Source organism: Amphiura filiformis, chromosome 14 (assembly GCF_039555335.1).
Source record: "Amphiura filiformis chromosome 14, Afil_fr2py, whole genome shotgun sequence".
In the NCBI taxonomy this organism is placed as follows: domain Eukaryota; kingdom Metazoa; phylum Echinodermata; class Ophiuroidea; order Amphilepidida; family Amphiuridae; genus Amphiura; species Amphiura filiformis.
The window spans coordinates 41,379,565-41,406,766 of NC_092641.1; the positions used below are offsets into that span (position 1 = coordinate 41,379,565).

Genomic DNA, 27,202 nt, shown 5'->3' on the forward strand with positions numbered 1-27,202 from the left:
ATCAGCAGTAGATAGCTACTTCATCCAGACCGATATCAGTAGTAGATGGCTACTTTATCAATACCAATATCAGCAGTAGATAGCTACTTCATCCAGACCGATATCAGTAGTAGATGGCTACTTTATCAATACCAATATCAGCAGTAGCTAGCTACTTCATCTATACCGATATCAGCAGTATACAGATACTTCATCAATAGCCCCTCACTACACCACTGTCAATACCAGATGCAGCAGATAGCTGATATCAATACCGGTATCAGCATAAGATAGCTAATATGCTACTTCATCAATGCATCTGTCAGCAGTAGATAGTTACTACACTGAAAGTGTTTTCTTATGCTACCTTGCATGTCCAAAATATTTGCAACAAGTGACATAATGAACAAATGAGACAATTTTGGTTACCGGAAATAAGCAAAATCATTATAGACTTTTGGCAAATGCTTACTTTTTTGGGCTTACATTTCTAAAATTTGCTGATTTTAGAGGTTTAATTTTTTCTAGGAACACTGTGGCATTAGACTGAATTATTCATTGTCTGTTCACTATGTGTGAAGTGTGCTGCTTGTTAGTGACATCCGAAATAGACAAGTGTTTAAACTGTGCCAAAGTCAAGAAACTATTTGTGTTCGTCTTTGCTCGCAAGCCATAGTCCGATGCACCAGTGTCCTACCGCAACGTTGCGACATGATCGTGCACCGAATGTTCTAAAAATGTGATAAAAAAACAAACACGGTCAAAACATGATAGACGCAACTGCACAAAATCACTCCTCCAGTCGACACAAAATTTGCCTACAACTTTCTCAATTGTCGAACTGAACGTTGATTAACCTGAGGGAATCAGTTTAAGTATCAAGATTGGAAACTTTGCATGCATTGGGTTATTCCAGTTTAAATCCATAAACCCCTATGGAGACATGACCTTAATCTTCCATACAAGGAGTGCAAATTTCAAATGAGGCTACTTGAACAGGCAACTCAATTTGAAATCTACACCCCCTGTGTGGGAGATTAAGGTCATGTATTCCATATTTCCATAGGGTGTATGGAATTCAACTGGAATAGTCCAATAGAAGAAGGCAATGAAAACCCAATCAACTGCAAGATTATGACTTACAACAGAAAGCAAACAATGTAGAAATTAAAAAATAATTAGGTAGAAGATAGTGCTTCTTATCATTTATTGAAAGAACATTCAAAATGGCAAATGGTTTGGACAAAAATAGGCTGATTTTTTTAATGTTTGTTCGCAATTTCTCTATTTGTCAAGTTTTACTTCCAATTTGTTGAAATTGTTCCACCTACGATCTTTTGAATAGTGTCACTTCCTGGAGTGACGTCTGTCTTCATTCAGCAATAGAAAATTTGTGTGGTTCAAGTTTTAAGCACCTCCATACTCACCCAGTATCACTGTTAGATTTTCTGTCAAAAATTAAAATTTTATGTTATTTTCCAGACTGTCATTAAAGGAGCATTACCAGATCGACAGCCTCAGCCCACCACTTGATACTATATTTTGGCATCAGAAGAAAGCATTTTCTCATAATCCCAGTGAAATTTCAAGCCTGAATTATTTTCAGTTTATATGTTATGAACAAACACATGCTAGACTTATCATCCATGGTGGTTACCACCATACTGTTCTATGAGACATTGTGAAGCACATTTTTACTTCCAACATCAAAACCCCCTGTGCAATTAAACCTAAACCTTGGGAATCAGATTATTTTGGTACAGGCCTCAATGTGAGGCACAAAACACAATATCACCCCGCCCATCAATACTATAATTTACAGTGACTTGCAATCATAGCGCTGAATGTTTATTTTTGTGGAGCAGTGATGAGCAAAAGCAATCTATAGTCTATTCATGATTTCAGTATTTGCAATCTTGATGCCCAACATTTACTTCTAATCCTCATGTTCAGTAGTAGAGGATAGAATAGTCATGTGTATACGTAGTGCACAATTGAAATGACCATAATAGCAATTAACATCTCATAAATGCACACCTGATCTATTGAATTAACTTGCTCTCAGCTTTTAGACGGTATGAGCTTGTATGAGCTTCAGACAGTATGAGTTTTAGACGTTATGAGCTCGATATTAACTGACCTTATTTCAAATTCATTGTGCCACGTTTGCACTGAACATCTATACAACTACATGTATATTATGACTAAAATAAAAAATGACAAGTGAGTAGTGTACATTGATACATCAACTATTGACATACATGTACAGGGTGTGCCAAAATGATCAGTTCCTAACCATGTGACAGTTTCTATTATAGTATTTTCAAGTTTTACTTGACTATCAACATGGATTGCGTAAGATTACAATTGTACATTGTACAATATTTTTTCTGTAACTTCCACAATGCAAGATCCATCCAGAGAGGATATCTTCCACTTCCCACAATGCATTTCTTCCATTTACTGACAGTACTGATTTGCTACTTAGTGCAGTGTTTTCATTTTGAGAGTAGATAGGCTAAACATTCTCTTGGTCGCACATCCGGGTATGTTGTCCCCTTTGCACAAGCGCACTCATAGCAACCAGCTCGAGGGAGGGGAACTGCACATGCGCACACTGGTTTTACAAGGCTTTTCCCACTGTGTGACGTCAGCCCGACCGAGAGAATGGGTCGATAGTCAAGAAATTAACACATTTTGCAAGATCTGGATGTGCTCTGTTCATTGAAGTACATTTCGCATCGATATAGAATAAAAACTAGATAACTAAAGGACCAATCACAGGACGAGCTAGCTGGTGGAATGGCGACAATTATGCTAATTAGGAGATTGTTGTTTATGTCCGTGACGTCATTTTTTGCCAAAATTTTTGTGCCGAAAAATGACGAACAATTTCAGTTTTTTTTTCATTACTGTTATATTGTGAAAAACCATATAGCTGTGGAGTTAGTCCAATATGTTAGGAAAATATTCAAACCGAGGACCCCATGTTGACACTGGCTAAATAAGCTGTATTTTCACTCGTAAGGGTGACAGTCACTGTTGCAATTTCGTCATTTTATTTTTCACAGACGAAATGAGAAGATTTGACCTTTTGAGGTCATTTAGTAGAAATGTTTACCAGTCGTTTTGATTTTCGTAACAACTGTTCGCCCTTTGAAAAGTGAACTTCGACGTCCGTGGTGCGAAACTTTCTTGCCACCAATTGCCAAGTTTTTTTACGGTGCTTCCCGATTCTTTTTATCGTGTGGTTGATCAGTGCATGAGCGGTAATAACACACGGCACCAGGGCATTCGCTTAACTGCCTTGACATTTCGTCACTAGCAACCCATGTTGCACTAGATAGCAAATCAGCACAGAGTTTTGAAATGGGAGACATGCATTATGGGAAGTTTAAGATAAACCTCTTGCTATAAATCACCAGTAAGTAATCATTTTGAGCCACCCTGTATTGTCCGAAACAACTTGGAGTTGTGAAATACATGCAAATATCTACCACGAGTTTGTGCTTGTACAATTGTAGGTCATTATTATAATACAAAAATAAACTGTACATTATTATTACACAATCTTTTACCACCTTGTGCTCGAGTGCTAATGTACTTGCGAAGAGTCCTGATACAGCCACCAGACCTGTGTGTTTTTTAATCACATGTCGTTGTGAGCACCGCATAGGGACGAATAACCTGTTACTATAAACCATACCAAACGATGGGGTGCCTAAAACAGGACTATTCTTCATGTAAGCATACTTAGGGATTCAATCATGTTTCACCGTTGTTCATCACCGTTTAACAACGATGCGTCCGCATGGTCTGTGTGGTTTAAGCTGCCCGAGCGAAAGCAGCTTTAGCGAGCGAAGTAATCCACAGAGACGCGAGTTGTTAAACTGTGATAAACAATGGTGAAACATGATTGCATCCCTTTCAACAATGAAAACAAGTTAAAGATCATATAATTCACGATATTATTTCATGGGGAATGTCAGTTAATCATTGCCACTCAGCCTTACAAAAAGATTGGTGATTTCTCTGTTGATTAAGGAATAAAACTACAAAATAAAACAGCAATATTTAGCTCCAAAATACTGAATTCAACTTGTAATGTAAGCGTGTATATGCACACAGGTTCCAGGCATGACAAATTTTATATAAGCTATATTGTAAAGTGTGGATTCATCATGGATTAACAACATTTGGCTACTTTACAAAGGTATAGGAAGAGTTATTGAAACAAAGTTAGCCTACTGTCAAGACTTCATTTGAGGGAACAGACAGCTTTATTCTTTAAGCTGTATAATCCCTGTCTTGGTACTAGGTTAACTCTTGAGTATGCTTACATGAAGGTAATAACAGCTTTGTCCACACGTTTCAACTGTAAAAATTTGAATTTTTGGACGGTTTCTAGTCATCTACTTTTCGCCACTATGCGGCAATGATGTTACTTATTTGAAAAAGGACAGTCACCTCAAATTTAACGTTTGAGCAATTTTTTGTTCCTGGTCGTGTTATATGACATATTGATCCTTTGCTACCAAAACAAGTTTCTGTGCAAAAGAAAGCACAAAAGTGTTTGGTTTTCGCCCCTTTCTTGCATGCAATAATGCTACACTTCGACAATGCTTTACAATGTACAAGTGTACACAGGGGTGCATGCGCTTGTGTGGACAGCATAAGGAACACACCGCACACTTTAGTCGAACTTTTAATTTAAAAAGCTTGACTCTGCAAAGGTTTTGAACCTGATTTTGGAGCGACCATGGTAAGGATCAATAATACGTCAGCTCAGCTGCACAACAATGTGACGGCGCTATGCTACATGTACGGATAAGCTGCCCAATCCACTCTGATGCGAGACAAATAACTAATTGACTTAAAGTCCCGGTAAAAAATCTGTACAAATTTACTTCATCCTTATCTATTTTTCATCGGTTTGATATACGCATATTTTAATAAAGTGTTCAAGTATGCAAATAAAGATGTTGTTTTTAGCGTCTGCCATGCATCTATCGTCTCATATAACACATTTGTACCATTAACTGTAATGCAAAACAGCTCAACCTTTGACCCTGCTGAGGGCGCTACTCCCATGTTGAATTACACAGGGATGTGCCACCCAAATGGTTATGATTTTCACAACAGAAAATCCTTAGACATGGGTCCATGTTTTCAAAAATCATTAAAAAAAATGACAAACTAGAGTAGTTTTTGTGCAGAAAATCGTTGGACATGGGTCAATATCTCAAAAGAAATCTCTTTAAAGGAGCAACATTGGACTGTTTTGTGAGTGCGTAATAAAAAAATGGCATTGCCTAAGTTTTATGAGACTCCAGATATGGGACACAGGCTAAAAACATTGTCTTCATTCTGTAATGAAGTGCAGGCATGAAAACTGGTCTTGAAAAAAAAAAAAAAACACTGAAAACAGTGGTTTTTTTACCATTTTCAGAAATGCTGAAAATTTTCATGCCTGACAAGTGAAAATAAAAATAAACACCCTGGCTCTAAAGGCGACTGCTCAGTGCCAGAAGTGGGCAGGTGCAATAGCTGCACAGTTAACAATTGGCAATTTACACACAGTAACTTGTACTGATCTACACATGGCAGCTATTACTTGCCCAATTCTGGCACTGAGCAGTCCAAGTACAAGCTGTTCATCAGGACCCTCAGCTTACAACGTCTACCATTAAAAAACAACCTTAGAGTGTTCACCACTTTTGAATACAAACACATAAATGACAACCGACAATAAACAAAATTGCAATTCGTTGCATTTGCCATGCTGACGACGAGCCACAAACAAACTTCAACTGTCTTGCGTTACAAAATCAATGAGATCCGTCACGTTCAGTAAATCCTCATCGTCAACATCCCCTCCAGTGGTGGCGGCGGCGGCGGCAACATCAATCTCCTCTTCTTCGCTCTCCATGTCTTCGATATTGTCCTCAATGTCCTCGTTACCATTGAACACAGTTTGCCCGCCGTTTACCGACGACGAGGACCCTTGTATAATAGCACCAACTTTGGTTGACGTAGACGTCCTATCAGGATCAATAAGTCTATTCTTTAATGTGTCCTTAGCCGGTTTCCCAGCTAATGCCGCATCCTGTGCGGGAGTGACAGTTTTCAGTTTCTTATGGTTCTGCTTACTTGCACTTCCCTCCTCCTCATCACTTTGTCCCTCCTTTTTCTCCTCCCCTTCTTCTTCCGAGCTGTTTCCTTCAGCCATCTTTTTGTAATCTACTCGTTTCGATCTTGTCCGTGTCTTTAACTTTTCTACACCGACCTCTTTGTCGTCGTCGCTGTTTTCAACAGATTTCTTCTTTTCATCGCTGTTTTCAACAGATTTCTTTTGTTTCTTCTGTTTCTTGTCCTTCCTATTTTCATGATCACTGTTTTCACCAGATTTCTTTCTTTTCTTTTGTTTCTTGTCCTTATTTTCATGATCGCTGTTTTTTCACCCGATTTATTTCTTTTCTTCTGTTTCTTGTCCTTAGCAACAGTTCTTTTTTCCACCACCTCCTCCTGCTCCTCCTCCTCCTCGTCACTTTCTAACACAAATTTTCTCTTTCTTGAATAAGTTTCCTCCTCTTCAGCTGCTTCGTCCTCTGATGAGGTTTCGTAATCTTTCTTTGGTCTCTTTGGTTTTTCATCGGATTCGGATTCTTCTGAGTATCTGGAGTCTGCCTGCGTCTCGCTTTCGGTCTCACTGTCAGACTTTTCACGATACCTGACGGGACGCCGGGCAGCCTTACGCCGCCCTGCAGGTCCGCTTTCATCACTGTAGTCACTCCCTGTAAAAAATGGGTGAAATTGGGAAAGATTCAAAAATTGTTGACTGTTGAAGAACAGAGATGCTCTAAATAGGCAATTCCAGTTGAAATCCACACACCCCATGACCTTAAAATCTCCCACTCATGGTGTACAGATTTCAAAATTCAGCTACCTGAATGGGTGACAAGATTTCAAATGGAATCATCCATTCATGTAACCCCATTTGAAATTCCCACTCCATGTGTGGAAGATTATGGCCACATCTACTGTACGAGTGTATGGATATCAACTGAAACAGCCCATTTTCATGCAAAAGTGAATAGTTTCAAGGGTACCAAATCTGTAAAATCAGTGAAACATACAAAACATTCCAAAGTCCATCATAGAAAATGTGCAAACCTGAAATTATTAGATATAAGTAGAACATTTTGAATGATCCTTGTTAATAACATTATGCAGATTCCACTTGTTACAATACATGAATAGTAAAATAACAGTATATCTCAGAGCTTGCAAACACTTTAAAATCCAATGTGGATGCACCCCCTCCATCCCCCGACTAAAACCCAAGATAAGATAAGATTGAGATGCTCCAAACTTCCATTCTTATACTAATAATGAAAAATTGTCAGTAATTTAAATTTAAATCACACAATCCCCCACCTGACTCAAAGTCAAGTGAAAATAGGCCTGCGATGCTCTAAAATCGGACCTCTTCCCATATCCCTGTCCCGTCATATCCGGATGGCGTCCCTTAAATTTAGTAGCCTCTGAGCACTATTGGGATTAGCCTGGCTTCGGCCAAATGTTATAAATAAATAAATTAATAAAAAAACATTCAAAACTATAACACTCTAATACAAGTAATGAATGAAATATTGACACTAATTTTAACCCCATGAGAACTACCTGCTGATGTTGTTAGAATAATTTCAATACGCAAAAAAAATTGTGTGAATTATTTGCAAAGCTCCATTCTGATTGGTGATTAAAATGAAGATATCATGTAATTGACCAATCAGAGGCAATGTTAGATCAGCAGGTAGTGCTCAGGGTGTTAACTTGATCATGTAATTCTATCAACAAATGCTTTTAAAACATAATTTTAGCCAAGTTTTTGAATAAAAATTTGGAAAAAAAACTTAAATTGGCCCATTTCTCTGCCACATACACACTGCATGACATACTTTATTTGAATCAAACATATCAAGCTTTGACTCTTACCCGATTCTTCATCTGCAATTGATGACGGAATTGTTGAATCTGAATCATAATTGTATTTTTTCCTGCGCCCGCCGCTTCGATTACGCTCGCTCTTGCGCCGTGGGAGATCGCTCCATTTACTGCCTCTCTTTGATCGTCTCCTCGGTCTGACTACGCCGCTATCTCCGCTTGCGTCACTGTCTTCGGACGGTTCCTCTTCTTCGGCTTCTTCACTTTCAGCTTCACTGTAAAATGATAAGAAACATGTTTAAATAAAAAAAAAAAAAAAAAAAAAAAAAGAGCCAGAAATGTATATAAGTTGGAATTAAAGGTGGGTAACCCGATCCACTGCCTCATCATCCTTTACCCCATCAAAATGCAGATTTTGGTATCAGATGAAAGCTTATATTTTTCTCATTAACATATTAAAATTATGCATTCCAAATCGGTAAATTTCTGAAGAAATCATCAAAAAACCTGTCTCGATTGTGGTATACCACGTTTGAGACTAATTCAACAGTTTTTTGATGATATCTTCGAACTACACTGATTTGTAACTCCTAATTTCAATATGTTAATGACAAAAATAGGGTTTTTTATTTGATATCAATATATTACATGATCATGATGATTATCAATGATAAAAACATCGTAGACTACCAGTAACACGCTGTATAAATGTCAGTAATTCCAGGAATCAGTCACATTTACAAGAAATAATTAAGTGTTCTTTTTGCATAAATGCTTGAAGGGACGACATTTGATGATATGTAAGTTTTAAAGAATTTGATTTCCAAAGATACTAATTCGCACTTGATCTGGGATGAAACCGGGATGGAAAGAGATGGACCATATAAAAAGCAATTCTACCATTATTATGATGTAATCAATTAATCACTAAAATACACAATCGATAAGGCATTCGACTATGGTGCAATAGGTTCCGGGTTTGAATCCCGGTGGTTTAGTATGCTCTCGTGGAAAAATTGAGTTAGCTTGAAAACCCCTGGACAAGGAACTTACTGTTCATTGTCTCATTGTAACCGGTACAAAACTTGGGGAGCTGATCCTGGCTGCGAAAGTCAATGATAGTGGAATGTCTAGGATGTGTGCGCTTCTAAGCAGCAATTCCTGTGTTGTTGTTAAATAGTTTATGGAATGATGTAGGGATGGTACTAGTCAGCAACAACCTGTAAAGTGTGCCGAGGCTTGTGGATCAACATCTAGGCATTGTGCCTGTACATAGTGCACTATAAATCATCACTTTTTTCACCTACCTTCCCTCCAATTTGAAGTCATCACTATCCTCCTCACTGGACGCATCCGCGTCTAAATCGTTCAGCTTCCTCCTCACTTTCCTTGCTCTCTTCTCCTCATCGTCCTCTTCCACCTCCTCTTCTGGCACTGCACCCAGGATGTTAGACATGTCCTTGCCTCGACTTATGCCAAATGTATTCTTGGCCTCCTCAATAGCTAGAAAAGTAGAATTACAGAATAACATTTTTTGAGTTATTAGCTTGTGGTCCTGTGTCACAACCTGGGGTACCTTTGTGTTACATAGTAAAAAAATGAAATGTTTCAAACATTTTACCTACACATCTCATTTGAAGTGGTTCATCCTCCTGAGCATTTTGACACCTTTTTTTTATGGAAATCGGTTAAAAAATAAGAGAGTGCGGGCAAAAACAATCACAAAGTAGGTGGGACTTAACCCCACCTCTTTTTTCCACATTTACAATCATGCTGAACAAGTATTAGTCTTTTAAATGACCTTCTGTATTTATTTACTTGGTGTAGATGTCTGGGAGTTCATTTAGACATTTTTTTTACTAGATTCAAATTTTTATTGGGGGTTTTAGATCAAATTTACGATACGTATCCCTCCCCCTAATCCTCCTCCCCCTAATCCTCAACCACCCTTGGCACATTTCATGCCAAACGTCATCAGAAAATAATTAAAAATTATTTTAAAACAGGTTAAAAACATGAGTAATATAGAATAAATTAGCCTCAATTTAAGACCTAATTGAATCTTCTAAGTGAAGGAATACTCAAGAGACAGTGTTTTGAAATTCAAGCTGCACATCAAAATGTAACAAAACCACCTTTTTGGGTACCCCAGTATATGACACAGGATCTTGTACAGCATTTCCTTAAAATATGTTTTACTTTTTGAAATTGAAATGAGGGACTAGGTGGATTTTCAAATCCGTCAAAGTACTTATCAGACAGATTATGTAATCAATAACTATGTTAAAGGTGTTAGCGATTGTCGTACATGTATGTGTCGTCACTTAACGACACATATCAAAAAAGAAAAAGAAATTTCCATGCTATTTTGTCCAAATAAGCTTATAAATGCGATCATGTTTTCATCGGAAAGTCAAAATTACCTCCCTATTGACCAGAACCCGGAAGTAGGAAGAACCAGAAAGTATGTTAACACTGGAAGTCGTCGATTATAACTCATATCGGCATGATTTTAAGCTCATTTATTGACTTTTGTCAGTATTTTTTTTATCTCACTACGAGTGTTGACATGTGTCGATTGTTATATTTTTCCCCCGACGAAGCATTGAATTAGAAATCATTTGTCGATAACACCTTTAAACTAGGTTAATCCCAATTCAACCTTGTGTACAGCAGAATTGACCCCATGAAACACAGCGAACACTTAAATGAACGAATCTGTCACAAAACATGTTTACAATTCTGTGTGTATTACGTACGGCACTTACAACATGCTACATGACACACACGACAAGCATGTTGCCATGTTCCGTAATGACACAACACACTTTCCACTGCCAATATCTTCAATTGTGTCATAGAAGATACCCAGGGATCAATTTAGCCCTAAACCACACATGCTGTACAAGTTTAGACTGTTTCAGCAGTCATGCTAGCTCAATCGATAACATGCTCGACTATGGTGCAAGAGGTTGCGGGTTTGAACCCTGGCGATGGTATAGTACACTCTTGTGAAAATTGAGTTAGCTTAAAATTCCCCTGGACACGGAACTTATTGTCTTGCTGTAACCCGTACGAAACCCAGGTAGCCGATCCTGGCTGCTAAGGTCAACTGATGACGCAAAGTTCCTGAGTTGTTGTTTAATAGTTTATACATGGTACAATACCCTATACTTTGATCAGCTCATAATCGGCGGGCCTTACAACACGGATTGATATGAAAATATTTTATTTTGTGAACTGTCTTGTTACATCTCGCCAGAAGCATCACAAACTATTAATTCAAGCCCTATACTTTGTCTACTTTCCTTTAACATATAAAATATAGACGGGACAGGTCAAATAACAGCACTCTTAACGTGGGTCTATTTTTCGGCGTTGTGGTAAAAGCCCAACATTTCCTGCCTATTATGAGCTGATCAAACTATAGTTCAAAACAACTAATGACCAGTCATATAAACCTCGAATTAAAGAGTCTGGCCTTACATTTTTTATGTTCCTCCACCTCTTCATTAATGGCAGAATTGATGGCCTCGTCAAAATCTTGAATTTGTAGCTGATCTGCTTGCGCTGTCTTGTGGATCGTTTTGTCACCAGCTCGTAATCTTCAAAGTCCTCCGCATATTCTTCCTCGTAATGCTTCTGCCTTGCAGACCTCCTGGATGATTGTGTTCGTGATTCACGCTCATATTCTCGATGGGATCGGCGTGGTGAACGCGAATCGCGGCGAGAGGATGAGTATGGGTGCTTTTTATGATGTTTATGCCTGCGCACTACGACCTGCTCCTGTTTGAACAAATAAAAAGTCACAAAAACATTTAAAGTTGCACATCTATAAACACCAGGGTACATAGCAATAAGGACATGATTGGGGTCCTGGCCTGCAAAACTTATGGGGACCAATGTGTTCTGATCTGCAAAATTCAGCAAATTTGTAGGGTCCAACACTTGCCTGGATGTGAAGCCTGGACCATAACTCCCAAACTAGCCAAAGAGCTGGATGGCTGTTACACCCGTATGCTAAGGGCAGTGTACAACATCCATTGGAAACAGCACATAAGTAACAAAGAGTTGTATGGAGACCTCCCAAAGCTCTCAGAGAAGATCAGAGAAAGCAGAACACGCTTCGCTGGCCACTGCTTCAGGAGCAAGTGTGAACCTGTCGCCAACCTGATAAACTGGGCACCCAAACATGGTACAAGAAACCCTGGTAGACCACCCCTTACATATGTAATGTACTCAAGCAAGACACTGGACTGGAAGCATCTGACTTGGGAACGGCGATGCAGGACAGGAGGATATGGAGAGCTGTCGTGGTTCGGGAAAACCACCCAAAATAAGCAAGTAAGCAAGCAACACTTGCACCATCAGATGAATCAACTGCATTTTTAAAATTATATTTTCTTGATCCAATTTAGGGGACCGGCGCAAATGTTGCCCATATATTGACCGACCTGTAACAATGGAGGTCGATAGCTCTTCTTGGTCGATATAAGCTATAGATGACCAGACTCTATATATGTTATAAAACATGTTTTTGGTAGCCTATTTAGCAGAGCCATATCGGCTTCACTGACCGTGGTCCGATACAAGCAGGATCAATAGTAACAAAGAAAGCATTATGTACTTTTCCCTTGGGTAAACATAATTATTTACTTTTCATTATGATGTTTGGAGGCCAAATGGCGTTACTTAATTTTTGTATCTCATCCTTTCTGATCTCTTTTCATATTTTATACTCCATTTATGTGGATGCAGGATGTATCATGCGATTAGATAAGAATCATTAGAACAGAATCATATGGTAAGCAAGCTTGCTTATGACTAAAAAGGTGTTGGATTCACTGTACTTCCAAGATTTTTTTGCACCACCCCCTCCCTCCATTTCAAAAAGAAATTTATTTCACTATTATTTGGTTGACCTCTTCCCTTACATCTGGCAATGTTGTCCATAGGTCAATATAGGCCCATTTGGATAACCTCTTTCCTTACCTCTGGTAATATGTTGTCCATACATAGGTCTGTATAGGCCCATTTGGTTGACCTCTTCTTCCTATTGTCTTTATGGGCTCTCTTCTTTAACTGGGCATCTATTTCCTCCAGGGCTTTTTCCAACTTCAGAATAAGCTGAGTCTAAAAAACAGATCATTGCAGGCATTAAATTAGAACAGTTGGACAGTGGTTCATCAGAACTTAACAACAAGTATGCACTCATCGCGTACATAGCTTTAGTGGTGTATATAAAATGGCAGGGTAATAAGCAGCTTCCATTGCTTTACTACTAGGCTTAGGTTAAACAGCCTTTCAAAAAGGGTGATGTTTCATATTTCTTAAGGGAACAGGCTTATTTGATGCAGTATGATCTCCTGAGCATTTTGACACTATTTTCATAAAAAAAAAAAAAAAAATGAGTTGGTGCCGGCCAAAACAAGTATTTGGGTACATACTTATTTGATGCAGTATGATCTCCTGAGCATTTTGACACCATTTTCATCCAAATCGGCCCAAAAATGAGTTGGTGCCGGCTAAGTATTTGGACAGGGGGCTCTGGGGGGGTCGGGGTCGGGTCTGAAAGTAATATTTTCAACAACAATCATTATTATATGCCTAATTCTGTTAAAGTTGGTGCTGATTTGTATGTAATTGATGTCTAGAATTCCATTTATGAATGTTGCATAAAAATTGGAGTTGTCGTTTTCTTAAAATGGCTGTTTTACGTCCAAATATATATAAATACTTATTCTCTGCCCAATTGGATAAGATTGCATCACACATCATGAGCCCAAAATGGGCTTTTCCAGTTGGGATCCACACACCCCCTATGAAAGACATAACCTGAATCTCCCACACAGGGAGTGTGAATTTCAAATAGATTTACCTGAATTGGTGACTCCATTTGAAGTTTAAGGCCATGTTTTCCATAGGGGTTATGAATTTCAACTGGAATAGCTCAATGGTTGACATAAACTAACATATATATATTTATGTTTATTCTCGATTGAACTTCACTTTAATTATTTTGAACTGGCGACAGTTTCACATCCTATCCTGGATGTTTCCTCACGCCGTCTAATTTTTTAGCATCTCACATAAAATCACATATATTTTATGTTTATTCTCGATTGAACTTGAATTATTTTGAACCGGCGACAGTTTCACATCTATCCTGCATGTTTCCTCACGCCGTCTGATTTTTCAAAATAGTAAGTCCAGTTAAATAGATTATAATTTTCCAATTTGATATACCGTATTGTTTGTAATAAACGCCGGGGGCGTTGCATTTTTCCAAAATGGGGGCGTTTATTGGAAGTGAATTGTCAGTGAAAAAGCTTAAAAATCGTGTTCAATTTCCCGATGGTGCTCCTATTAAAAGGAGGGATTTACGACTATACACGATGGCGGCGCCCACGGAAAATGATATTTTCGTGGGAAATGCAACAAAATTACACCTGTATGGTGCATGGAATTAGTGAAATTCTACCATAATTAGGCAATGAAATGGATGGGAGTTGAGTCATAATAGGTTTTGTCCATTCAATTTAGCGATCGTGACTGACATGACTGATGCAAGTTTTAAGCTTACCTTAAATGTTCGCATTTTTGTCAATTTTTCACAGAAAAATTGGAGGGGGGCGTTTATTAGAGGGGGAGCTTTATTACAAACAATACGGTAAACTTACATGTTCACATGTAGGGCAATACCAATTGCCATCTGGTATGATCATGAGGGGCGGCCTCAGACAGGCTGTGTGGTATCCAGCATCACATTTGTCACATAAAAGTATCTATCATACAGTAGAGAAAGAGAAAATAATGTGAATAATTACAAATCATTTTTGTAATGCCATGGCTTATAATCTAGGCATTAACATCATACTGTGCCAAAAAGTATCCAAACACTTCAAACAAAAGCCATATCTTAAAGACACAAAATCTCATTTGCAAAATACAGGACTTAGTCGATAGATGGAGAATTTTTTTCTGCATACTTTGATACCTTATTTGGCATGATGCGCTTTTATTCCACTAAAATATACTCATTTGAATGACAAATGGTCGAGTTTCAAAAGTGACAAATTGTGATATTTCCCCCTCCAAGGTGATTTCTACTATCTTTTGTTACGGGTTCAATCAAGCCTAACGGATGAACGATCACTCCGCTGTTATCAATATCTGCATGCTTTGATGGAAAAGTCAATGCAAATTTTTTCTCACTTTTGAAAAGCTCTCTTTTCTATTGAAATTGCTATAAAAAAATAAAGTCGTATTGTACCGAATGGGGTATCAAAATCCCCAGAACAAAATTCTCAATCTATGGACTACTTTATACCTTATTTCTAATTTTGTAATAACACGTGAACATGTACTTTGATAAAAGAGTTACCTTAAAACTTTCTTTAGACTCAAAAAATATTAAACAACTTCAAAGATTTTTTCCTCAAAATATAAATAATTCACACAAAAATCCTGAGTTGATAGTAGGGCTGTTGAGTAGAATTTTCATTGTCGACAGTCGTCAAATCTCAAGATCCGATGTCCGCAAGTTTTCAACAAAAGTCCAAATATTAAGTTCAGAGACCATGTTATGCGTCATTTATTTACATCAAAATATTACTGTCAATATGATGTTTTGGGGTTTGGATGAGAGCTCAAAAGCTCGATGTTTAGAGATATAAATTCACACAGTGATATTGTAGTTTCTACATTAAAAATTGCCATATTGTTAATTCTTGACCTTTAATTATTATTGCCTTAAGGGTAGACGAGGTATTGTTGGTCGAAGCAAGTTGCAAACTTGCTTAATTTATTGTTTTAATGAGTTATGTACGTTTTACAAAAGTGTTGTTGTTTCAGCCCTCTTTACAACGTAACTCAAGAACCGCAGCACCTATAAAAGTATATCTGTGATATTTGAATTCTTCTACACGCTATGAATTAAGCAATGCAGTTTTTGCCAAAGCGCACTACCGATCGTAAGATGCTGTGAACTACCAAATCACAACAGTTTAAAATAATTAATAACCTTAACTGAACGTATGAGGGGGTATGCTAGTTTCATTCATGGACATTACAGTCAATTACACATATCATATCAGCAATACAAAATGAAGTCTATTAATCCCCCTATTGCTTTGTTGACAACAGCTCTAGTTGATTGGGTTGTTCCATTTAAAATCCATACCCCTGTGGAAGATTTTGGAAATGTCTTCCACAGAGGGAGTATGTTTTTCAAATGTAATTGGTCAGGGTTAATCATTTTGAAACCCATACTCCCCCTGTATTATGGCTTTACCTATATCTCCCACAACTGGAGTGAGTATTTCAAATGGAAGTTACCCAATTGTCAATTTTATACTCCATCTGTGGAAGACTTTAGCTATTATCTTCCACAGGGGTAGTGTGGATTTGAAATGGAATAGCCCAGAACAGTACTCACCCATTCAGGATGGTTGTACAATCCACACTTGATACACGGCTGGTCATTCTCATCCTCCGCCTCCCACTCACTCTCCTCCTCCTCTAGCATCACCTCCTCTACTTTTGCAGCTGCTTTGGAAGATGCTTTACGCTTTGGTGTCTTCTTTGCTTTCCCTTGCTTCCTCCCTTTCTTTGTTGGAGTCTTTGTTTTCTTCTTGTTGTGATCCTCCTCCTCCTCCTCACTCTCCTCTTCTTCCTCCTCCGTCTCTTCTTCTTCCTCTTCTTCTGTATCTTCTTCTTCCTCATCCGAGTCATCTGATTTCTTTGCCTTCCCCTTTTTAGGTCTACCCTTCTTTTTTGTGCTCTTTTCCTCTTCCTCTTCATCTTCCGCATCTGAATCACTTGATTTCTTTGCCTTCCCCTTTTTCGGTCTACCCCTCTTTTTTGTGCTCTTTTCCTCCTCCTCTTCCTCCTCGTCTTCATCTGAGTCATCTGATTTCTTTGCCTTCTCCTTTTTAGGCCTTCCCTTCTTTTTGGTGCTCTTTTCCTCATCCTCAATTTCACAAACCTCCTCTTCAAGCGACTTTGCCCGTGTTGATCTACGAGGCATAACCCTCACTGGAGGGGCACTTGGTGCTTTCGCTTTCTTTCCTTTCTTTGTTTGCTTTTTGCTGGCACCTTTTCCCCCTACCTCATCATCTTTCTTCTCATCCACCACATCATCGCTTTTAGCACCAGTATCATCTTCTTTAGCACTGTCCTCCTCTTTGCTTTTCACTTTCTTCCGACTCGATTCAGACGAGTCGCTTTCAACATCATCAATCTTTCTCTTATTGTCCTCTTTGTCGGCCTTGCTAGGCTCTACATCACCATCCTCTTCCACTGCAGCATCTTGGCTTTTTTCATCTCCATCCTCCTTTCTCGCTGGTTTTGTCGTCGTTTTGGTATCTTTTTCTTCTTTCGCATCTTCTTTTTGTTCCTTCTCATCTTCTTTTACTTCTTTCTTGGAATCTTTGATTTCTTCCTTTACTTTCTTCGCCTCCTTTTTGATTTCTTCCTTTACTTCCTTTGTCTCCTTTTTGACTTCCTCACTTTTTGTAACTACATCCTTGTGATCATCCTTTGCATTAGTTTCATCCTTGGCTTCCTCGTTGACTTCTTCCTTTATTTCATCCTTGGCTTCTTGCTTGACTTCTTCCTTTATATTCTTTTCATCTTTGACATCTTTGTGTTCGACCGTCTCTCCGTTTTGACATTCATTCTCCTTCGAGTCCTCTGGTACATCTTTGTTTTTACTATCACTCTCAGAAGTGATCACTTTTATCTCACTTTTTATTTCAGTTTTGTTCATACTGTCATTTTGCGTACTGTTACTGGTAGCAACATCATCACTCTTTGTATCCACACCATCTTTACATAGTTTATCATCACCAGTTGAGCTGCTTTCTGTTTTGATGTTGTTGGTCTTTTTGTCAATGTTGTTGCTTTCTTTGGGAGTTGTTTCTTCTTTATGCGTCTTTTCTGTCTTGAGTAACTCTTTGCTCTCTGTTGTATCACCACCCTTTGCTTCTGTGGATTAAATATAATGCATAAATGTATTAGAAATTAAATTAATGAAGAAGGAGGCGGCCTATATGCTTCACCCTAGCGGGGCGTAAGACAATGCGAGACGCAAATTAATATATGCGAGGATCGGAAATAAAACGATGCATGCTCGAGAAATTATTATTTAAATGACGTGTTTGGGGCTCGAGCAAACTGACATATGAAAATATTGAGAGAGAATAAAATCAGGACTCAGCAGGGATTGAACCCCGGTCGCTGGATTACCGGTCCAGAGTTTTACACTGTACTTAAGTCCCCATGATAACTCTCTCATTGTGTCTCAGCGGCCAATTAAATTAAAGAAAGAAATTAAATTGTTACAATTCGTCAAAGGTCACCATCAGGCTACTAATACTCTATTAGTAGCTCGATGATATAACAACATTTGCCTGTTAAAATTGTTTTTGTTAAAAAAATAATTCATGGAAGAACTATTTTAATAGCTGCCTTTTCAGCAGTCAGCTCAAAACTGTTTCATTTAGGAGAGAAAACATACAAGACATTCAAGTTTCAATATCACTAATCAAATGCAAATTGCAAAACTGACAAAAAGCAGCCATTCAATTTGACAGTAAGATTTTTTGCATGCATGTGATATGAAGTTGTCCAACATAAATGACGATTGTTTCAAGAGAATAAAAATGTTTTCTCTTTTGAACAATGACCAGATTCAAATGGTTAATGCTCATGCACACCATACCACAACTTACAGAATGCTAAGTTTCAATCATGAATGTATGAAGCAAAATTCAAACATTTTTGATGCATAAGATTTTTACCATCTAACCCAGGGTTGTATTTTATCAAATATGAAATAACAAAGTAATTAAATACACACTCACAAATAAGCATGCCACAGATATTTCCCAACCAAAATAAAGCACTTTGCATGCATCATACATGCATACATGTATATGAAGTGTCTGTGGAAATTTTTAAGTGACTTTCTCTGCTTGGAGGGGACACAGAATCGATTAAATGCTGAAATGGCTGATTCGATGGCTGATTTTGGAAGATTCACAGCGAGTGATATTTAGTCACAATTAGTGCCTATGGCGAGTGGAAAATCGCTCATTAGAAATTGAGTTTGGGCAAGCAGTGGTGAGCGGGAGCGATCGCTTGCCTCAAACGGCAAGGCCTGCATTATGGACGTGCAATTTTTAATATTCACCAGGGGGAATAAATACAACAGCTTGACTGAGAAATGTGTACAGACTCCCACTTACATCAAGCCAAGTTGGTTGAAGGTGCACCCTGATTAGGTGTGAGCCCTCTATCATAAATAAACTGCGATTATACAGGGACGTACAGCATCCACCGAGCCAGAGGGGGCCATGACATTAATCAAATTAACGACCGACTTTCAAATAGCTTCATATAAAATATTATAATACCAATAATATTAGTTGGTTTTTCTTGTGTGATACTAGAATATACAACATTGACCATGAAAATACTCACAAGGCCTGCCATATTCTTGTACCACACTCAAAGCCATACAATTATTACATTTATGCATTATTATACTTGAAAGTTCATAGCTACAGTTTGCCCACTCTGAAGTACAAAGTGACAACTCGCGCGTATACAGCGCGATAACAGTGCGTAGTGCGCGCTGCGTCTCTGCTGCAGGTAAATGTGCCTTCAAAGTCGGCACAATGTATACGTCTGGGTCGGTACTTTGCACTTCAGCGTAGACTGACTGTAGAAAGTGAAATAAATGAAAGGCATATGAAAAGGCTGGCTACACCAAAATTGCAGTATAGCCTACAGTAAATGCATGTCTTCTAGCATGTAAATATCTGGATGAAGTTTTACTACTGTAAAAGTAGAAATTTTCGCGAGGTTCTTATTTTCGCGAATTTCGTGAGTGGACATGAAATCGCGAAAATAAAAACTGGCGAAAATAACCTTTTGCATTAGGTTTCTATTGTATCAATATCAAAACCGCAAAATTTAATTCTCGAGCTATTTACAAAATCGTCAAAATCAAGAAAATATCTTCTCCCGAAAATATTGACTTTTACAGTAAATTAAAAGCAGACAAAATTTGCTTTGTATGAAGTTGACAGTAAACTACATGATGTGATCTATGTTTATGGTGGGAAAAAGCATGGATGATGTCAGCCAGTGAACAAATGTATTAGGTTTAATTGCACTACAAGGTGTTTGACCGAGGAGAGAATCAATCTTGAATCAAGTTTGACACAGTCTCTATTTGTTCAATCTATACTAATTGAGCTTTTGAAATCCTTATGGCAAGGAACTGACTGCTTATTTGTGTTGCTTACTTCGGGGAGCTTATCCCGGCTGCGATGGTTCATTGTGGTTTGTATAAGGTATGTATGTGCTTCTTATCTGCAAAATCCCTGGTTGTTGCCAAATGGGAAATACGATGCGTGTTGTGCAACAGTGCTTTAATAGTGAATTCTTGTAAAGTGTGCCAAGGCTTGTGGGCTTATAGAGCACTAAAAATCACTGCACTTTTTTATATGAGCCAGAAATCTGCACACATGTCGTGGAAACTAAAGTTACAAGCTATTGCAGCTACATGTAGTGCACTTTGGATTTGGGTAAACTACATACATAATATGTGGATACAAAAATGCATGATATGCTATGAATATTAATTCCTACATCTAGTGTCCAACATAATCAAGTTTCTATCCTTCAGTGTAGTAAATAAAAACATGGCAGATATAAAAACAATCTTTATGTTTTGACCATGAATCAAAATTGCTTTCAAAGTCCTTGATTATACTGCCTGGCAAAAATTTTGCTTGTATATATTTATTTCAACCTTGGCTCCATCCAACACCACTTCTAATAACATGCAAAATGTCATCAGAGAATGTCATCAGATATTCTCCTAAGTATACTGTAGATCAAGAATGTTGACATTACCCCATTAATACAAAAAATACTGAAACACAGAACAACTTGCTTTTTTATGTCAAACACAGACTAGATTAGATATTATCACTACTTTCATGCTAAATTCAATACATCTAGAGCAGGGAGCATGCACAAGACATCATCAGTGCATACCTGATGCTTTGTCCGTACCATCCTCCTCAGCCTCCTTGACAACATGTTCCTCCTTGACAACATACTCTTCCTTTTTGACGACAACTTTCTCCTCCTTCAAATCAAATGTGTTTTCGAGTGGTTTCTTGTCAGCAGATTCTTGTTCTTTATTGTGTGCATCTGGGGCACCATCTTTGCTTCCCGCATCCTTATTATCATCATCAGTCTTCTTATCCTCCTGTTCTTTATCTTTATCTTGGACATCAGCCATACCACCTTTGCTTCCTGCATCCTTATCAGCATCAGTTTTCTCATCTACATGTTCTGTCTTTTTATCTTGGATATCTGCTGCAACTTTGCTTTCCTTATCCTTATCAGCATTGGTCTTCTCACACTCCTGTTCCGTCTTTTTATCTTGGACATCAGCCGCACCAACTTTGCTTCCAGCATCCTTATCAGCATCAATCTTCTCGCCTTCTTGTTCTGTCTCTTTATCTTGTACATCTGCTGTAACATCTTTGCTTTTCTTATCCTTATCAGCATTGGTCTTCTCACCCTCCAGTTCTGTCTCTTTATGTTGGACATTAGCCGTACCATCTTTGCTTCCCTTATCAGCATCAGTCTTCTCGTCTTCTTGTTCCGTCTCTTTATCTTGGACATCAGCCGCACCATCTTTGCTTTTCTTATCCTTAACATCATCTGCCTTCTCATCCTCCTGTTCTGTCTTTTTATCTTTGACATCAGCCGCACCATCTTTGCTTCCCGCATCCTTATCAGCATCAGCCGTCCCATCCTTGTGTTCTGTCTCTGTATCATGGGCAACTGCTGTACCATCTTTGCTTTTCTTATCCTTATCAGCATCAGTCTTCTCTTTCTCCAGTTCTGTCTTTTTATCTTGGACATCAGCCACACCATCTTTGGTTCCCGCATCCTTATCAGCATCAGCTGTCCCATCCTTGTGTTCTGTCTCTGTATCATGGGCAACTGCTGTACCATCTTTGCTTTTCTTATCCTTATCAGCATTGGTCTTCTCACCCTCCTGTTCCGTCTTTTTATTTTGGACATCAGCTGCACCATTTTTGCTTCCCGCATCAATATCAGCATCAGTCTTCTCGTCTTTGTGTTCTCTGTCTGTACCATCTTTGCTTCTCGCATCCCTTTCAGCATCTGTCTTCTCGTCATCATCTATCTCCTTATCTCGGGCATCTGCAGCGACAACTTTGCTTCTCGCATCCTTATCAGTATCAGCCGTCTTATCTCCTTGTTCTGTTTCTTCTGCTGCTCCATCTTTGCTTCCCTTGTCAATATCAGTCCTTTCTTCTTCTTGTGCTGTCTCTTTATCTTGGGCATTTGCCAAAACATCTTTGCTTCCTTTATCCATATCAGCATCAGTTTTCATATCTTCTGTAATCTTTGGTTTCTCCTCTTCCACTGCATCTCTGTCCACACCTTTGTTCTCACTATCCTTGCTGACATCGGTCTTCTCTTCTACCAATTCTTTAGTCTTTGCATCTTCTTGCTTTGCTCTTTCCTCCTTGACATCTTGTTTTTCCACAACCTCTTTCCCATCATCAATTTTATCATCCTCATCAGACTTCTGATCCCCAGAATCATCTTGTATCACTGATACTTTGTTGGCATCCTCCTTTAAATCACTTTTGTCAAAGTCTTCTTTAGGTACAACTGCATCCTTTGCAACCTCACCATCACCAGATGTTTTTTCTTTCAAAGATTCTATTACCCCACACGTTTTAGTTGTCAATTGCTCTTTACCGGTAGCATCAGCCTTTTTCTCAGAATCTCCTGAGTTCTGTACACATCCATCTTCGACAAGCATATCGGTGTCATCTGCAGTCTTCCCACTTGCAGATTCTTTTACAACAGTTTCTTTACATACACTTGACGATGAACCGCCTTTTTCCTCCTCACCTTCTCTCTCATCCACCGCTCTCTCAGCATCCTTATTTTTTATCACCGTCTCTTTGGCTGTGTGCCTTACTTCGCCAGTAAATTTTATCACCGACTCTGTGCGACTTCTTTTCTCTGCTGGTTTGCCTTCCACTGCACCTTCTTCCATCTCACCACAATCTCTTTTCCTGTCCGAAACAGTCTCTTGTTTGTCTTTCTCGGTCACATCACTAAAATCCAGTTTCTTCTCATCCTTCTTAGTAGAATTATCATCACTTTTTGTTGATCCTATATGCTCCTCCGATTCACTACTTTTTGTTTCCACTTCTTGACCACTTTTAACTGATTTCTTTTCGTCACTTTCTTTTGCATCAGCAACAGCTCTTTGTTCTTTTAGTTTGACGTTAGATTTGGATGGAACTTCTGCTTGGCTGGAAGATTCGGGTCTGGCATCTTGTAAATCGCTACTTTGGTCTTCACTAACTCCTCTATCAACTGGTTTGTCCTCTGGAACTTTCATCATCCCTTCTTGTCTCTTGGGAGATTTCCTCCCCTCATCTTTTTTCACATCTTTTGGTTCTGAACTAGCCCCTTCTTTATTTTTTAACTGATTTGCATCATTGTCTGAAGATTCGTTCTTCCCATCACTCTGAGATAAAGATTTATCTGTACTTTGCGTAATTTTTGTTTTATCCAGTTTTGTATCTTCTTTTTGACTCTCACCATCATGTTCCGTGACATCATCTCCACTCTGCACCTGGACGGGTGCACTCTGCACCTTGTCGGGTGCACCAGGAGGACCTCCTTGTGTACCTTTCTCATTATTATCTGCGTCTTCTTTTATTGATTTCCCATCATCATCATCATCTATACCTAAGTGAAAAGCAGACATTTGAACATGTATAGACCTGAATGAAATTGGGTGTCGACACAACATGGGAGACACCCAGAGTGTAGGATTTTGTGGGTCTGGGTGGGGAAAGGCTTAAATGTGATGCGATCAAGCAAAATCAGTCGGAACACGGAAATATTGATTTTGAGATATAGTCAAACAAAGAAAATATTTCCCTTTGTTTCCTCTTGCTTTGGAAACTCTTTAATTGCTCATATCTTCAGAACTAGTTGTTCAATTTCAATGGGATTTTCTGCAAAATGCAGCTTTGTAAATGCTGCTTACTATCCTATAAGAAACTGAAAATTTAACATTTCCGAGTTCCGACTGATTTTGCTTGATCGCATCACAAATGTTAACTTGGACACAACCGAGCAGAATCAGCTCTCATCAGATTCTGGGGTCTAAAGTCCGACACAAATTACATACACATTTTTCGTCAACCATAACATTGACTAACTGTAGGCATCAGTCTAAAGAGTTTGTAATACATTGGTAAATGAATATTAATATTCAAAAACAAGGAAAATGTAGAGAAATTCAAAGTTGCAACAACAAATCTTTGCACAATCATTTTTCCCCTTTGTCAATTAAGCAAAAAAAAAACACCTCCCTCCCTCCTCACTTTTACAAAAGGGATGTGAAACAAATTTTATGTGGCCTAATAATCAGGATCTATATATAAGTCTGCATTTTCACACTCCGCACTACCTCTAATGAATGCAAAAGTATTGTGACAGTGATGGTAAGTTAAATTGCTATCACACTGAATATGAGTTGGTATTAATGGTTTATCCTTGAATCATATCATAATTATTACACACCTATTTCATTCTTACCTTTTGTGTCCTTTGTACTGTTGTCCTCTTTCTCGTCTTCCTTTTCCCCGTTGGTTGATGTTTGTTCTTTGTCTTGGCTCTCACCACCTGGTGTTTTGGAATCTTCATTATCTACAGCTGGAGAGCCTGTCTGGGAGTCCATTTTATCAGCCGCATCTTGTGATCTCTTGTCCTCGTCTGCAAATTCACTGCCTTCCTTTGAGTCTGAGGGTTAGAAAACAAATAATACAAAGACTAGATAAACAGAAGAATGCAGATGGTTACAGAAGTTGCAGAACACTGCAAAATCTACAACAAAATGTGACACTTTTCCAACTAAGCCTGATCAGAATAATCTGCTATTATTAGGGGTCGTTTAATTATAACACACCCAGGTACTAAAAAATACTACTTGATATATGCACTGTTTGTGCGTGCATCCCACGTGGTGTGATGACGCAATCGCACTAAGTGATATATAGGCACGGTTTCGTTGGCCAGCTAAGCCCAAGACCTGTGGAAAAGTGTCGCCAACCTAGTGCTTCGCATGTGAGGGGTCTCGGGTTCAAATCCCGCCAACAGCAAACAACTTCTTTTTTTTCTCTCTTTATTCCTTCCTTCTTTCCTCACCAAAACCCCCTGGGGTGTTAGGGTTAGACAGCACTAAAAAGGGTGATGTTTCAAATTGTGCGAACCAGCTTATTTGATACCGTATTATCTCCTGAGCATTTTGATACCTTTTTCATCCAAATCTGCCTAAAAAGGGCTGGTGCTGGTCAAAACAAGTATTTGGAGGGGGTCTGAAATCAATATTTTCATTAACAATCATCATTATATTTATCTATATGTCTGATTCTGTTAAAGTTGGTGTTGATTTGCATGTAATTGATGTCTACAATTCTATTTTTGAAAGTTGCATTTAAAATTGGAGTTGTCGTTTTCTCAAAATGCTCATTTTACATCCAAATAATGACGTAAGTTTGATGATGATCACATGTGACACACCCTCAAGAAATTCGGGAATTATTTCTTCATTATATTTCTTTTTGTTTGGGTCGGCCAGGAAAGGATAAACAAAACATTTTTTTTTGGCCTTACCTCCATTTTCCCCCAGAGTTGCTTTGACAGCTTTTTCAATAGCACCTAATGAGTCTGATGTCGATTCTGAATCCTCACGACCATCGTCTGTTTTCGGCTGGTCAGCCTTCAGTGTAGCTATCAGGTTGGCTAGCTCATCACGTTCTCTGCAATAAGATAAAATACATACTCCATTGTCCGTACTGCATTGGCAAAATTTAAGCTTTTTTGGGTCTAATTTACAATGTACATTCAACAGAATGCACAAACCGATTAACTATTTCACTGAAATTTACTTCAAATTCATCATTAATTGCCTTCATGCAGGGGCCATATATTTGCAGTTTCATTTGTCGTTAACATGCAGTGCCATTTTGGATCCAGTGTTTCCAGATAGAAACATTTTTGACATTTTGGATTTCCCTAAAGTGGGTAAAATTTTTTGGTTATTTTTAGAAAACGGAAAACAACACAGAATTTGAACATTTACAAAATGGAGAATTTTGGTTTCTACCGTTTACCTATATGAAATGGCATTTAAAAAACCGACAGATGCATCACGTGAGAGCCTTTCTACATCAATTGAGCTACAAATTTAACTTGAAAGGGCATTTTGTGATCCACAGCATCATCCCCACACTTTTCTCAAAAAAAGTTGAAATTTTTATATCTGGCTCTGGCTACATATTGTTTATGTACAAAAAAATTCTTGCAGATAAATTCGTTTAGCAAAGATATTGTGAAATGTGAATTTCGTTCTGGTATACCAGAACGAAATTAAAACACATTGTCTATGGAGCAGTGTTATACATATAATCATGCATAACTCGCAAATTATGCAAAATCGGAATCAACTGAAATTTTGGGAATAAGCTTTTTTTGTGGATATATCTACTGAAAAATGTCATAAAAAGAGGATGCTAGGATCACGAAATACTCCTTTAACTGAAAATGTTTAAAAAGTGGTACTTACGTGGACACCATTTCCCAAGTTTCCCCATCTTCATCATCTTGTTCTTCTCTGTAAACCCGTAGATTAGTGTCTTGATCCTAAATAATAATAAAAGCAACAAAAAAAAACCATTTGAACTAAGGGTCATTATTTCTCAAATCACCCAAAAAAAATATGATTTTACACCTCACCCCCTTCAAATTTGTTCAAAATTGGTATACAGGGTGATTTTGGCTGCAAAGCTCAAATTTCAAATTTTAGCTTAATCGGACGTCACGGTTTCAGCGCTATGCCCCGCCCATTTTTTTAGCGATTTTGGCGAAAAATGGCGCATATCAATATTATCGTGAACATATCTCCGTAACCGTAGGTCCTACTGAGCTGAAATTGGTGTCATTTTTTAGCTAATCTCTCAAAGAATCCAAATCTACTATCATTTAGTGTGTAGGAGGAAGAGAAAAAATATGACCTTTTTTTCTATACTTTGACCTTGAATTTGACCTTGTTGCCCACGTGACCGCGAGGCGAATTTGCGTTGGAATTATACCCCCATATGTTGTCTACATAATATCAAAAAAT

At 38.3% G+C, this 27,202-nt stretch overlaps 1 protein-coding gene across 1 annotated transcript in view; it reads right to left on the reverse strand.

The window, feature by feature from the left end:
• Positions 1–4,418: 4,418 nt before the first annotated feature.
• LOC140169421 (uncharacterized) overlaps positions 4,419–27,202 on the reverse strand; it is a 34,713-nt gene continuing 11,929 nt past the window's right edge. The window contains 13 exon segments of the mRNA XM_072192681.1: positions 4,419–6,259; positions 6,262–6,773; positions 7,978–8,201; positions 9,234–9,429; positions 11,413–11,472; positions 11,475–11,712; positions 12,919–13,059; positions 14,607–14,711; positions 16,364–17,913; positions 20,998–23,757; positions 24,616–24,819; positions 25,693–25,838; positions 26,645–26,721. Of these exon segments, the coding sequence (XP_072048782.1) occupies positions 5,786–6,259; positions 6,262–6,773; positions 7,978–8,201; positions 9,234–9,429; positions 11,413–11,472; positions 11,475–11,712; positions 12,919–13,059; positions 14,607–14,711; positions 16,364–17,913; positions 20,998–23,757; positions 24,616–24,819; positions 25,693–25,838; positions 26,645–26,721 (6,687 nt within the window). The 3' untranslated portion in view covers positions 4,419–5,785.